The sequence below is a fragment of the Protomyctophum bolini genome (genome assembly GCF_963924005.1).
Source record: "Protomyctophum bolini genome assembly, chromosome: 18".
Lineage (NCBI taxonomy): Eukaryota > Metazoa > Chordata > Actinopteri > Myctophiformes > Myctophidae > Protomyctophum > Protomyctophum bolini.
The window spans coordinates 28,783,773-28,797,176 of NC_137879.1; the positions used below are offsets into that span (position 1 = coordinate 28,783,773).

Below are 13,404 nucleotides of genomic sequence, written 5' to 3' on the forward strand. Positions count from 1 at the left end.
ACCCATTCTGAACGGGAACCCATCTTGGTGTTGGCATCATGTTATGCTTTAGCTATTGAAAAATAGCAGATCTACAAGCTCATAGCGCGCCACCGAGTGGCGCGCTACGAGCTTGTAGGTCTGCTATTTTTGAAAAATCGAAGAACGACTGACATTTTTTAGAATCTGATCTCAGGTCAGAATGGGTTAATCAGACCAGTGTGTTGTCCAGTGGAAACCTCGTATGAATCTGATCTCAGGTCAGAATGGGTTAAGTCAATACCCACCCAGGTACATATAGACACGTAAGTATAGAGCGTGGAGAGAACTAAGCAGTGCCTCGAAGACACTATACCTGCTATGTGAACACTGAGCCTAGTCTGTCAAAACAACATGCAATCTAAATCACACCGCACCTGTGCTGAAGAAAGAAAATAATCTAAGAAATGAAGCGCGAGAACAAGACGGGGTCTCTGTCGGGCGGAAAACTCACATGTCCGATACCGTTACTTTTCAGGATTCAAATTCAAAAGTAGCAGATCTTAAAGTCTGGATTCAGAATTAGACCTGATTAAAAGCACAAAAGTATACTGGTATCAAAATATACTTCAAGTACCAGCTAGTAGGACTGCTACTTTTGATGGTTTTGTGACGCTGTAGAGTGATCCGAGAAGGACGTTAACCCAATCTATGCTGAACCTGCGATTTCTCGGGTTTATTGCTTGCACCCTCATGTGCCATACCTGGGGAATCTCGGGTTTCTTTAATGTAAATGAATCCAGAATTAATAGTATTTTTGTGGAGATAAGAGGATTCTGCTCAATAGCAACGGTCAATATGCGTTGCTTTGTGCAAGGGTGTAAATCTGCTACTTTTGATGCTTTTGAATTTGAATCCTGAAAAGGAAGAGTTGCAGACATACATGGTTTCCACTCGTCAGAGACGCGATAATATAAAACATGATTCACTTTGGCTTTTGGTGTAGGTTTCTTTTGATGCTAGTCTTAAAAAAGAAATGCAAAATGATAGATCGTATCAGGGAGTTCAGAAGCAGACCCAACAATTGAACTCTGAATCGACAGAGGGAGAGAGAGAGAGAGAGAGAGAGAGAGAGAGAGAGAGAGAGAGAGAGAGAGAGAGAGAGAGAGAGAGCTTTGAGGGCAACGTCTAATATATTGAAGCCGCTCTAATTCGCAGTGGCTCTTACAATTTTCTTCTCTTTTTAATGCCGGCTCCCTTGATGCTCCTTTGAAAAACAACATCCAATTGAATTTCATTTTTCAATCCCCCCATCCACCCCCTATCCCCGCTCCCATCCTTCACAGGCTGGATCAGTCATCGGGATGAAAATTGAATTTAGCCTCTAAAAAAGAAAAAAAGAAAGAAAAAAACAACACATTTCGACCGGCAGCCACTTTGCACTGCATCGATCAGGGCGGACGGCTCCGGTATCGCTTCTGACGGGTTGCCTTTTCCGACCCGTGCCAAACATCCGTAAAAACACAAAGGCCTGGGCATCAAATGCCTGTGGAAAGTTGCAAAGAGCATCTGCAACTCATCATAACAGAGAGAGAGAGAGAGAGAGAGAGAGAGACAGAGGGAAAGAGAGACAAACCGAGAGAGAGAGAGAAAAGGCAAGCGAAGTAATGGCAAAGCGTCTTGAATAAACTGGAGGGTTATCAAAGACTCCAAATCACAAGTGACTGTCGTTTTCTTATCAGCTGGGCTACCGACAAGCCCCTGATCGCTTCTAGAGTGCGCTCGCTGCATGTTTACAAAACACGTCTTGTACCTGATCAGACTAACAAAGCAGCCGTCACCTGCCTAATTGAAAAGCACTGTCCTTTTGTTCTCTGCGGCGTCTTGAGCCGAGCACGATTCTGAAGAGGATGGAAAAAAAGCTAAATCTCATTGAGTGATAGGAACATATTTATAATTGTTAGTCTCATTCACTATGAAACTGCGATAATATGTATGCTCTGCAGCCTCGATTTTCAATTCAATTTCAATTCAATTCAGTATACTATCAACTGAATACTAACTCTCGTTACAAGTAAAAGTCCTGTATTCAAAATCTTCCTGAGTAAAAGTACAAAGGTATTGGCATCAAAATATACTTACAGTAGAAAGTACAAATTGTGCATTTCACATGTTTTCAAATGTATAAAATGTATAATGCGACGCATTGTGAGCTTGTAAATCAGGTACTTTTAGATGGCTGAAATGTATAAAGGGTTGAAGTGGTTAATGTATGTTTTGTAATAAATCTACAAAAAAAACCAGTAACTATTAAGTTTTCAAAAAATTGTAGTGGAGTAAAAGTACAAGATTTGCCTCTGAAATGCAGTGAAGTGAAAGAAAATTAAAAGGAAATATTCCAGTAAAAATAATAATAATATTAATAATCCTCAAAATTGTACTTAAGTAAAGTACTTGAGTAAATGTACTTAGTTACTTTACACCACTGGTGTGGTGGCTCGTCAAGAGAAACAATTACTTTTATAATACAGCTTGAGTTTGCCGACGTCACGTGTTTGGATTTCTGGCCCACTATGCTCACACATTGATGTAATGTATGTGTAGCAGCCATGTACACACACGCACGCGCACACACACACACGCACGAACGCACGAACGCACGCACGCACGCACGCACGAACGCACGAACGCACGCGCGGCTTCTCTCTCTGGAATGACTCACAAATTGGGACGCACTGAATTTCCACCCCTCAGGGGGACGGGTAATTTACAAGGTTAAGAGGTGGCTTCCCTAGCCTCCCCCAGCCAGTCTGATTGCATTTCCATTATAAACACACACACACGCAAGACGCCGCGTGAGTGAGTGGAGTCGGGTTGGAGGCGAGCGAGTGTCACGCTGGGGTGCGCGCTCATTTCCATCCAAGCCAAACGAAACGAGGAGGGGGGCTCAACGTGCCTCCGCCGTGTGCCTCCGAACTCCTGCCTGCCTGCCTTCCCCAATGCGTAATGGTCCACTTAAAGAGTGGCCCCGGGAAAGGTTCAAGTCCATAATCACATCAACGCCTCTGTCTTATTTTATTTTTTTCCAGAGGTCATTGTGGCGGACCACTTCAAAAGGACACAGTAGCAGAGGCACAGTGCAGGAGAATGAGATTGGCTGCCAGGTGGAATTGCAGCCGATGCTGCGCGGGCGGGCGGGCATAGGCAGAAAGGCTAGACTCCAGAAGGCATTCCAAAGTGTTTCCTGTTCTGCTGCTATTTTGGGAAGGCTGTGGCGTGTGTGCCGGTGGGAGGGCTTAACGTAGAGGAAGATGAAAAGGGGTGGGGTGTCTCGGATAGACATTGTTCTCATGCCGACGCAATGAAAAAATTAAATTAGAAAAAGCTTCGATGCCATATGGGCGCGCAAGCCTTTCAAATGTTTCCTTTCCAGCCTCAGTCGGGCGCTGGCTGCGTTTGGCCTCGACTGGCGCCTCACAACTGCCACCGCACTTTTTGAGCTTCAGAAAGAGAGAGAGATATGTGGCCCCAGATGCGGCGAGTACATGCATGTTACTGTACATGTGAATGATGCGATACGCCAGTTCTTTGTGTTGTTAGCCCCCAGCTTCAAAGGGTATAAACTCCCATCTGTAAACAGAAGTGTGCACGTATACGACATGTATGGACTCGCACACCACCTCCCCAGCCAATTATTTGGGAACCCTTAACCCATGGAGGTTGCGGACATTTTAACGATACAATCTCTGCGATATGATTATTGTGAGCGTTTCCCCCAGAAACCACCTCCAGCGCTCTCTATAGTGATGACTCCAGTATCGACCCGGGGTCTCTTGTCTTCCTCATTTTGTCCGTGGACTTCTTAAGCCCACGAAACAACTTCCAATCCGAGAAACAACTTCCAAATGAGTCCTTCCTTCTGCACTGTGCAACAACAACAACCCCCAACGCCTCATTAATGCCTCGCCAATAGTACCAGGTAGCAACTTTTCTTTGTTCACGGCTCCCCAACCTTTTTGCTGCACAAGGCTCGCCTCTTCTCAGAGCGCAAAAAAAAAAAGAGTGTGATTTCAGCGCCTTTGGTGTGCCACGAGCTGCAGAGATATTCTTCCCCAATTACGGGACAAGCAAAAGAGCGAAGGAGAGGAACGCGGGGCTTCGATACAGTGAGCCGGCAGCTCCGTTGGAGCGCCGCGCCGTGCAGAGAGGTGCGTTTGTTGTGCCTAATAACGCCGCGTCTTAATCCACCGGAGGGCAGCTAAACAGCAGAGAGATCTCCGCTCTGAAGTCTTGACGTATCAGCCCTCTCGCTTTTTATCGCTCAGATGAGGTTCTGGTTGACAAAATACAAAGAGAACGGCAGAAGTACTCATCAATAAGTGTGCGTGCCTGTCTGTGTGTCTGTGCGCACGCACACGCCCACTCGCGAGTGTGTGTGTGTGTGTGTGTGTGTGTGTGTGTGTGTGCATGCGTGCGGCTGCTTCAATCGAGAGCAGCGGTGCTGCATCTTTATCGACATGAAGGCCTCCTCGCGTTAATATTAATACCACGCTTCGTGCAAAATAAAAGCAGCGCAGTTGCTTAACAGCGTCATCTGGGGGCCTCTCCGCATCCTAGAGCTTCATCTGGGGGCCTCTCCGCATCCTCGCTTTTCACTCTGTGATTCACCCTCGTCTTTGAGCGTTCCGCGAGGCAGGGCGGCGGAGAGATTGGCTACGCTTGTGTATTAATATTATAAGTGCAGAGATCATTTATTTCAGCTCAGGGTTTTTTTTTTTGTGTTACTTATTACTTATGTCTTTAATCTATGCCTCGACGTCCTGCCAAATTGGTGTAATATGCCTACCTCCGTTTGCTATTTATGCTCGACAACACTTGCCAGCCTCCAATGTCGAATGATTATACCAGATAATCCCTCGCACTTTCCAAAAAAAGGGCCCCCTTGTTAACGATTCCCTTAGAACGCCTGAGCAAATCCTGCCGTGATTAAAGCGCTCCGGTTTATTACACTTGTAGCACATGCACAAACACACAACCACACACAGATAAAGTGTGTTGTGTTCCCTCTAGATGTCCTCTTCCCCGGTGACTGGCGTGGGAAGAGAGGCGGCTTTATGAATAAAGCATTGAGTCCACAGTGAGACTCCAAGCCAATCCCTAATGAGGAATAAGGCCTTTGTGTATTTGACTTTGCCAAGTCATAGAAGGTCTCTGCTCTGATGCATGCGCTGCGTCCCTGATCGCCTGGCACAGACAGCCAGCCAGCCAGCCGCACCGACCGAGAAGAGAAGGACTCGGACGGACGAGAGACGTGTCCTGGCAGCCTCAGTGGTTGCTGCGCGCGCACACATCACTGTACTGGTGTCAGGAACCTTTATGTCAGGAACCCGTATAGCTGAGAGAGATGAAGCAGGGACAGGAGGAGGTTTAACCTTTTTCATAGATTCCATAGATAGCTTCATAGACACTTTCATCAGTAGTATGTTGGATTCACGTTGATGCGGATTTTAAAACATTTAACCTTGTAAACCGACAATACTTAAGTAAACGTGACCTTTCACTCTGCTCGTGTTTCACTCAGTCTCTACACCAAACCTCTTTGCCGAAAATAGCCGATCTATAAGATCTTGAAGAGCTATGTTCGGCGAAGTTCTCAGCAGAATAGGTATCTATCTATCCATCCATCCATCCATCATCCACCTACAATACCTATCTACCAGCTACCTAGTACCTACCCACCTACGACTCATTCTGCATGCAGGGATACAATCATATACATTCACACATTCCTCTCTCCCATGCCCAAATGCCCCAGAGGGAAAAAAACACACACTCTTCCTGCATATACTGCATGGTTTACTTTTGCAGCTCGGAAACACTCTTAAAATCCCATTTTGGGCTTTTTAATACTTCAATACAGCGAGCGGGAGATAAGAGCGGCGAGGCGGCCGGGGTGAAGTTGGCATAACAAAATGGTGACAGACACCAACACATACCATGGTCTGCCTCCCATAACTCTGCCTCTGCAGAGAGGAGCACTTTTAAAAAGGTGGCAACGGCACGGCATAATCGATGCCATGTCCCACTTCTGCATTTGGTGGCCGCCTCCCCCCCCCCCCTCCTCTAATGCCCTCATTGTCACGCTACAGCCACTTCTCATTTTCCTCCCACAACTCATTGAGCAGAGCACATTCCAGGGGGCACTAATCCCACATTTTCTCAGCTTCTCATGCCTCTCATGAAACAGCCATTACGTAAGCCTGACTTTTAGGGTGGTGTAAAGTAACTACTATGTTTTACTTTGGCACTTGAAGTACTGTTGTACCTTTAGTGCATTTTAATTGCTCTAGGAAACTCTTATCTCCACGTTTTTTTTCATGATTGAAGGCTCTACTCGATCATACTACAGCGTCACAAAAAAAGGTAGCAGATCCACAAGCTCGAAACGTGGCGCGAAGCGAGGCGCTTTGAGCTTGTAGATCTGCTACTTTTGAATTCCAATCCTGAAAAGTAACAGTTTTGGACATGCGAGGTTTCCACCCGACAGAGACGATATGTAAGAAACAATCCAACACCGACTGCAAGACATTATTTATTTTTTCTTCGAGAAAGGCAATACATTCTTCCTCTCGGTGGCGTCTGCACAGGCAGATCGCCCGCCCCGGCGAAGCTGGAACCAGCCCGATGCGACCATGGCCTTATTTGCAAATAGACTGCCTGGCTGCCTTCTCAAGCCCCCTGTCATCTCGCCCCGCTGTCGCAGTGTGGAATGTGGCACACATGGGGGAAGAGAGACAGAGAGAGAGAGAGAGAGAGAGAGAGAGAGAGAGAGAGAGAGAGCGCTGGGGCTGTGTGCCTCCGTTTGTCTCTGAACGTTTTTTAATTGGGTTTCACTCCCACAATGCCGTTCCCGACCGGGACAAAAGGCCACCTGGGTCAGCCGGCGGGTTGGGGTGGGGGGGGTGGTGGTGGGGGGGGGGCGGTGGTGGTGGTGGTGGGGGGGGGGGTTGAAGCATGTGCCCCCTGGCACATTAAACGAGCCTCGTTCCGTTGTGTGTGTCCATAAAGCCAGCTGGTAATTTGCCTGTAAGCAGCGTTTTTTTGTTTTGTTTTGTTTTTCATGCGGATCAGCAACAGTGATTTTGTGTTGATGGTTGTCGCAATGTCGCACGTTGTGCGCTTGTGGATGAATTTGCTGGCTAATGTGCAGGTGGTCAACAACAACAAGTGCAGCATTTTAAAGAGTTTTTTAAGCATATTTTGATTGCTTTAATATGTCGTTATCATTATGGCCTCTGTCGGGTGGAAAAAACTGTCCAAAACTGTTACTTTTCACTCGGGATTTTCAGAAAAATAGCAAAGGGAGCGGATCTAAGCTTAAAATGTGACGCTCCATGCCACGTGTCGTATGATCAAGTACAGCATTAGGTAGAATATATGGAGATGGACAGGTTTCTGCCCGGCAGCAACGATTATGGTCCAATCCCTTGTGGAACGTGAGCACGTTTTTACAGCTTTAAATGTTTTTAAAACTGAAGAAAACGGTTCCGACCTTTAGCCAAACTGTAAGGCTGAAGGGATATGGACGGCAGGCTTCACAGGCCCCAGCCGCTGCAATCAAACCAAGCTCCCCCTCAGGCTGTCAGTGAAGTTGAGTGACAAATCTGAAGCATTCCCAGTCATTGGCCATTCTCTGAACTGTATACCGTCTGCACACATACTGTATATAGCCAGCAGCGCCCCCGGCCCGGTCTCATCTCCTTTGCTTTAGCTCAAAACGTCTCATTTTCCCCACGTCTCGCCTGCACCATTTCCATTTACAATCAATGCGGGAAGACAAACCACAGCATTTCAAAAGGAACAGGTCACGCTTAACTGACTAAAGGTATGTGTCTTTTTGGTATGTGTGTGGGGACAAAAAAAAAGTAATCGACCATGTTAGAAAGGTGCCATATTATCATTGTCATTTGTCATACAAGCCCGGAAGATTGGAAAGCTCGACTATAAGAAGGGCCATTCTGCCCACGTGCACGGATTCAGACGGAATATACACTCAAAAGCCTTCTATAAGCTCTATCCAGTCCACCCAGAGCAGATATTCAACAACACCCGAACCACAGCGTAAGCCCGTTGTTCGGCCTCCTGGGACGCATGTAACTTCCAAGGAAGAAATGCTCAGAATGTGCACGTGTGTCCAGAGGCACGCACGGCGCCTTTCGGACATGCCCAGAGGGGTTTCCAAAGAGACCGACCGACCGGTGGTCTGTCACGGACGTCAGCAACCCGAGTCGAGGTCAAAACGTCGAGGTCGCACGGACCAAAACAGTTCATCACCGAAAACAGTCCCGCTATGCTAAGCATCCTGGGGATTCTCGCCGTCAGGCAGACGTCTGGGCAACCAGACTTTACCCCCAACCTAAACTCCCCCCCCCCCCCCCCCCCCCTCGCACGCCACTCTCTCATCACCCGGCATTACGGACGTTAATCTTAGTGGCGGATCGACCGCCATGACTGCGGTTCCTCCGACAGACAACTCCCTAAAACCCTCCCTGAAGTGGAGGCTGTAATGCCTGTCAGGGTAATCTGCTAACGCTGAGTGATACAGAAGTGTGAGTATGCCAAACATGACATTCCAATTGAGTCCTCCCCCGCCACTCCAGGGCCCCAAAATAGACACGTTAGAAATGAAACCAGCAGGCGAGCTCACGCTTTTGTCGCAGTCGCAGGCCGGACCCCCCGCCCCCCCCAGTCAATAAGGAATGCAAGGCGAGCCATGTAGGAGAGACGCCTGGCTCTTCTTATAAATGTCACTCCAATCATAATATCCAGCGTGCGGGTCGCGTGTCCTGTTTATGAAGGGAAGTAAATAGGAGTTTATGAAGGGAAGTCGTGTGTCGGGGAGGGGAGTGGAGGGGAGGAGTGACAGCCTTTTAACTATCACAGGGGCCCCTTGGTTCCACGCCAAGATGTCGCCCTTTTTTCTGAACGAGAAGAAAAATGTCTTGTCATTCGGGAGGCGCGCTTGCATAATAAAAACACCCGGCCCCTTGTTTAGATATTAACGACAGAAACATTTGGCATAACGACATCATGTCGTGTAAAACCAGTCCGGTACTCGTGAGAGTACTGCAGCTCATTACATTGTTGTTTTTTGTCGCTCGGCCCCCCCGCGGTGTCTCGGTAATGTCTGACAACATACAAAGGAGCGCTGGAACATTTTGTCTCCCCCCTCGCGTGGGCAGGTCTATTTGGCAGAGGCCTCTGTCTCCCGTTGTTAAAAGGCCATTTCAGAAGTGACTGGTCATTAAAACGCGGCCAGCGCTGGGTGACATGTCCGTCCAGAGGCATGCTGCTGCTCACCTCATCTGCTCCTTTAATCATCACACAGAGGAGAGAGAGAGAGAGAGAGAGAGAGAGAGAGAGAGAGAGAGAGAGAGAGAGAGAGAGAGAGAGATCGAGAGAGAGATGTATAAGGGCTCCGGTCGCCCAGGTCATGTTCAAAAAGGCTGCGCTCCGCCACCGGTCTGAAGTGTGTCCAATTAAATCCCACATCTCCTGACCCCACGAGCGAATAATGTAACTAAGGAGATGCTGCTGTTGGACTGGACAGAGAGAGAGAGAGAGAGAGAGAGAGAGAGAGAGAGAGAGAGAGAGAGAGAGAGAGAGGAGAAAGAGTGCAGGCAGAAACAGAGAGAGAATTGAACCAAAATGCCATCCTTTAGGCATGCAAGCACATACACACAAACACACACACACACACACTCACACAGACAGACAGCAATTGCCTACACAGGGCTTGAGCTAATGTGTGGATATCTGGCTCGCGCTTGGTTAAATAAGGGGTTAAGAGGGGAGAGAGAGAGAGAGAGAGAGAGAAGGGGGGGGGGGGGGGGGTTAACTCCTTTTAAATAATTCTCGGACCCCGCCCCTATATCCCTGTACATACTGTATATACCTTGTGATTCTGCCTGCAATAAAGTATTCAATTCAATACTTAATAAAGTATTCAATCAATAGATCGATCGATCGAGCAAACAGATCTGCTACTTTCGATGCTTTTCTGTGACTGTATAGTATACCATACCAGTATACCTCCCACAAAAAGTTAAAATGTGGAGATAAGCGGCAGCGACAGAAAGCCCCCGGATATCAGCCATTGCATTATTGCGTGTATAGTTTGTTTGTTGGTCCTCCTCCTCCTACGTTGTATCATATCGATGCGAGGGGCTTAAGACTTCCTTCTCCAGAGGCAATGCTCATCCCCGTACAGCGGCGGGCCGGGCCGTACACCTGAATCCCAATTACACAACAAGCACAGTGGATGCATGCCAGGGAGAGAGAGAGGGGGGGGAGGTGAGGGAGGGAGGGGTGAGGGAGGGAGGAAGGATGGGAGTGACTTTTAACTAATACTGTAATTCTAAGATGGATTAACCACTTGAGTCCTATTTTCAAATCATCAGACCTCCCGTCTCAGACTCTCAGTTCTGAACCCATTTGATTTAGAATGTTTGAACACGTTGCGATCCGCATGCCGACATCAACCACCGGCAGGGTTCCAACCTGCAACCTTTGGTGTGAAAGGTGTATGACTGTCCTGACCTCTACACTATATACACTAAGGTGTATGACTGTCCTGACCTCTACACTATAGGTGAAAGGTGTATGACTGTCCTGACCTCTACACTATAGGTGAAAGGTGTATGACTGTCCTGACCTCTACACTATAGGTGAAAGGTGTATGACTGTCCTGACCTCTACACTATAGGTGAAAGGTGTATGACTGTCCCGACCTCTACACTATATGAAAGGTGTATGACTGTCCTGACCTCTACACTATAGGTGAAAGGTGTATGACTGTCCTGACCTCTACACTATAGGTGAAAGGTGTATGACTGTCCTGACCTCTACACTATAGGTGAAAGGTGTATGACTGTCCTGACCTCTACACTATATGAAAGGTGTATGACTGTCCTGACCTCTACACTATAGCGCGGCTCACTATTTTACCGGTATTTTTTTACCACGGAAATGCCACGCCCAAATTAGGGATGCCACGGCTAATGTGGTTTGTGGGAAGTAATGGTACACACATTCTGAGAGTTCATTTGAGACACCATGCGAGTGTACAAATCACTGTGTAGCTAACCACAGTGTGTTGAATAACTCATGAGTCTATTGGTGTGTCTAAGTGAAGAGTGTAGGCTATACAAGGCTGTATACGCTCTACTGTAAGTGAAGTAGCAGACTGGAGAGTGTTTTAACCTATTCTCTCCGTCTGCACCTGGAAAATGCCATAAATACATGCCCATCCAACCCAACGCTCTAATGGGAGACAGACAGACAGACAGACAGACAGACACCCAAGCTTTTTTCGTGCTGTATGAACTGCACTAACAGATGTAAACATAAATAATCCGTCCATTCATCCATCAATCCAGCGAGCCAATCATCCATCCATCTATAGCCTGACATTACCAGACCTGAATTCACGTCAGCAGTCTGGTAATGTCAGGCTACCATCCATCCATCCATCCATAGCACCTCCCAGATATCCATCAACAATAACCAATGGTTGGTGACAGTGGCTCAGTGGTAGAGCGGCCGTTTGGGAACCGGAAGTTTCCAAGTTCGATCCTGGGCAAGCGTTAGCGTCAAAGTGTCCTTGAGCAAGACTACTGACTGAACCTCTCCCGGTGTGTGCAGGTTGGTGTCTTGCATGGTTTCCTCTGCCATATCGGCGTGTGAATGTGTGTGTGTGTGTGTGTGTGTGTGTGTGTGTGTGTGTGTGTGTGTGTGTGTGTGTGTGTGTGTGTGTGTGTGTGTGTGTGAACCACAGATGAATGCAATGCACAATCTATGTGAAGTGCCTTGGATAAAGGCGCTATATAAATGCTCCATTTACATGAACCACAAGTATAGCCAGCGATTCTTTCTCCCCATGGTTCCACTATAAGGCATTCAGAGCGCGTTCTCATTCCAATGACTTTATCGTGGTTCACATCACTGATGCATCTGCGTGTGTCATGTCTCTGTTTACTGTGCAGCTTCTTCTCTTTGCTGTGGGTAAACGTTCCCCATCTCCGTGGGACGACTGCTTGATTAATTAATTAGGACGTATTAATCAGATTAGCATTTTCCTCCACAGCTGGGCCCCTGATGGCTGCTCACGCACACACACACACTCACAGCAGCATGTTCAAACAAGAGGAACAACAATTAAACACGCACGCCATTCCAATACCAACTTGGAATTGGAAAGAACGAGGGAAAAAAAGGGAAAGAGAGCCTTGAACTGACACAAGGCTGGCAGCCTCACCATCAAGAGAGACTAATTAAACTGTCATGTTGCTGTTATGCTGTGCGTGTCAAGGAGGGAATGGATATGTCAATAACAGTAGGCTATAGTCTTACGTGTGTATTACCAACAATTGTGACCTTGACCTACACAACCATGGCCAAATAACGCCAGCAATGTGGATGTCTGCAATTCTCCACCGTGTGTCAGTGTGTGCGCGTGTGCGTGTGTGTGTGTGAGAGTGTGTGAGAGAGTGTGGTAATGTGCAGGTTACATGTGTATCTGTATGTGTACTTTTATGTGTACGCCCACTGTTTCACAAAATACAAATGGGTGCATGGGTTGGGCTCTCTGTGTGTGTGTGTGTGTGTGTGTGTGTGTGTGTGTGTGTGTGTGTGTGTGTGTGTGTGTGACAAATGCAAGACCCAGTAGGCGTGTGTGTGTGTGTGTGTGTGTGTGTGTGTGTGTGTGTGTGTGTTAATGAAAAACCCAGCAGTGTGTGTGTGTGTGTGTGTGTGTGTGTGTGTGTGTGTGTGTGTTAACCTGTGCCAAAATAAGCCGCGCGCTCTCGGCGCGGTGCGTAACGAATAACATCAACAGAACCACAGCGACCCACTGAACCCGAACCGAACCATGCAGGCAACCATACACACACACACACAGGGCTGTGCAACAGCGGTACTACTCGGCCGGGTCTATGATGAATATATTAGGCTAGAGCCTACTAGAGCCCTATAGCTGTCTTACCTTGAGCTCTCGTGCGATCCACGAACAGGCAAAACAATAAAATCCATGTGACGCGTCGCGCCATCGGGCTGCTCCGGTCCCCGGGCGCGGACCCACGGCACCCCACGGTCCGACGTGGGGACTGGACCACGCGTGTCCTGCACGCAGAAAACATGTTGCTCCCTCCGTCCACTCGTCCAGTGTCCAAGTCCTGTTGGGGAGTTGTTCCTCTCTCAGCCTCGACGGCCGTCTGGGATATCGGTTTTTGTCGGTTGCAAAGGGGGCTCGCCGCTCACGGTCACCCCGGGGTATACGAGCCCTCAGCCCACGCACGGTACCGCGGGGGTCCAAATCCTAGATGCGGGGGACCGTTGGTATGTCCGTTGTAACGCAAGCGAGAAGTAATATACAATCGACGGTTAGAA

At 47.9% G+C, this 13,404-nt stretch overlaps 1 protein-coding gene across 8 annotated transcripts in view; it reads right to left on the reverse strand.

The window, feature by feature from the left end:
• The window catches only part of LOC308333283 (protein sidekick-2-like), a 454,209-nt gene that overhangs the window by 440,104 nt on the left and 701 nt on the right, over positions 1-13,404 (reverse strand). For all 8 annotated transcript variants that reach the window (XM_080789577.1, XM_080789573.1, XM_080789576.1 and 5 more), the window contains exon 1: positions 13,001-13,404. This exon is cut by the window's right edge and continues 701 nt beyond it. In XM_080789577.1, the coding sequence (XP_080645703.1) occupies positions 13,001-13,154 (154 nt within the window). In that variant the 5' untranslated portion in view covers positions 13,155-13,404. The remainder of the gene's footprint in view (positions 1-13,000) is intronic.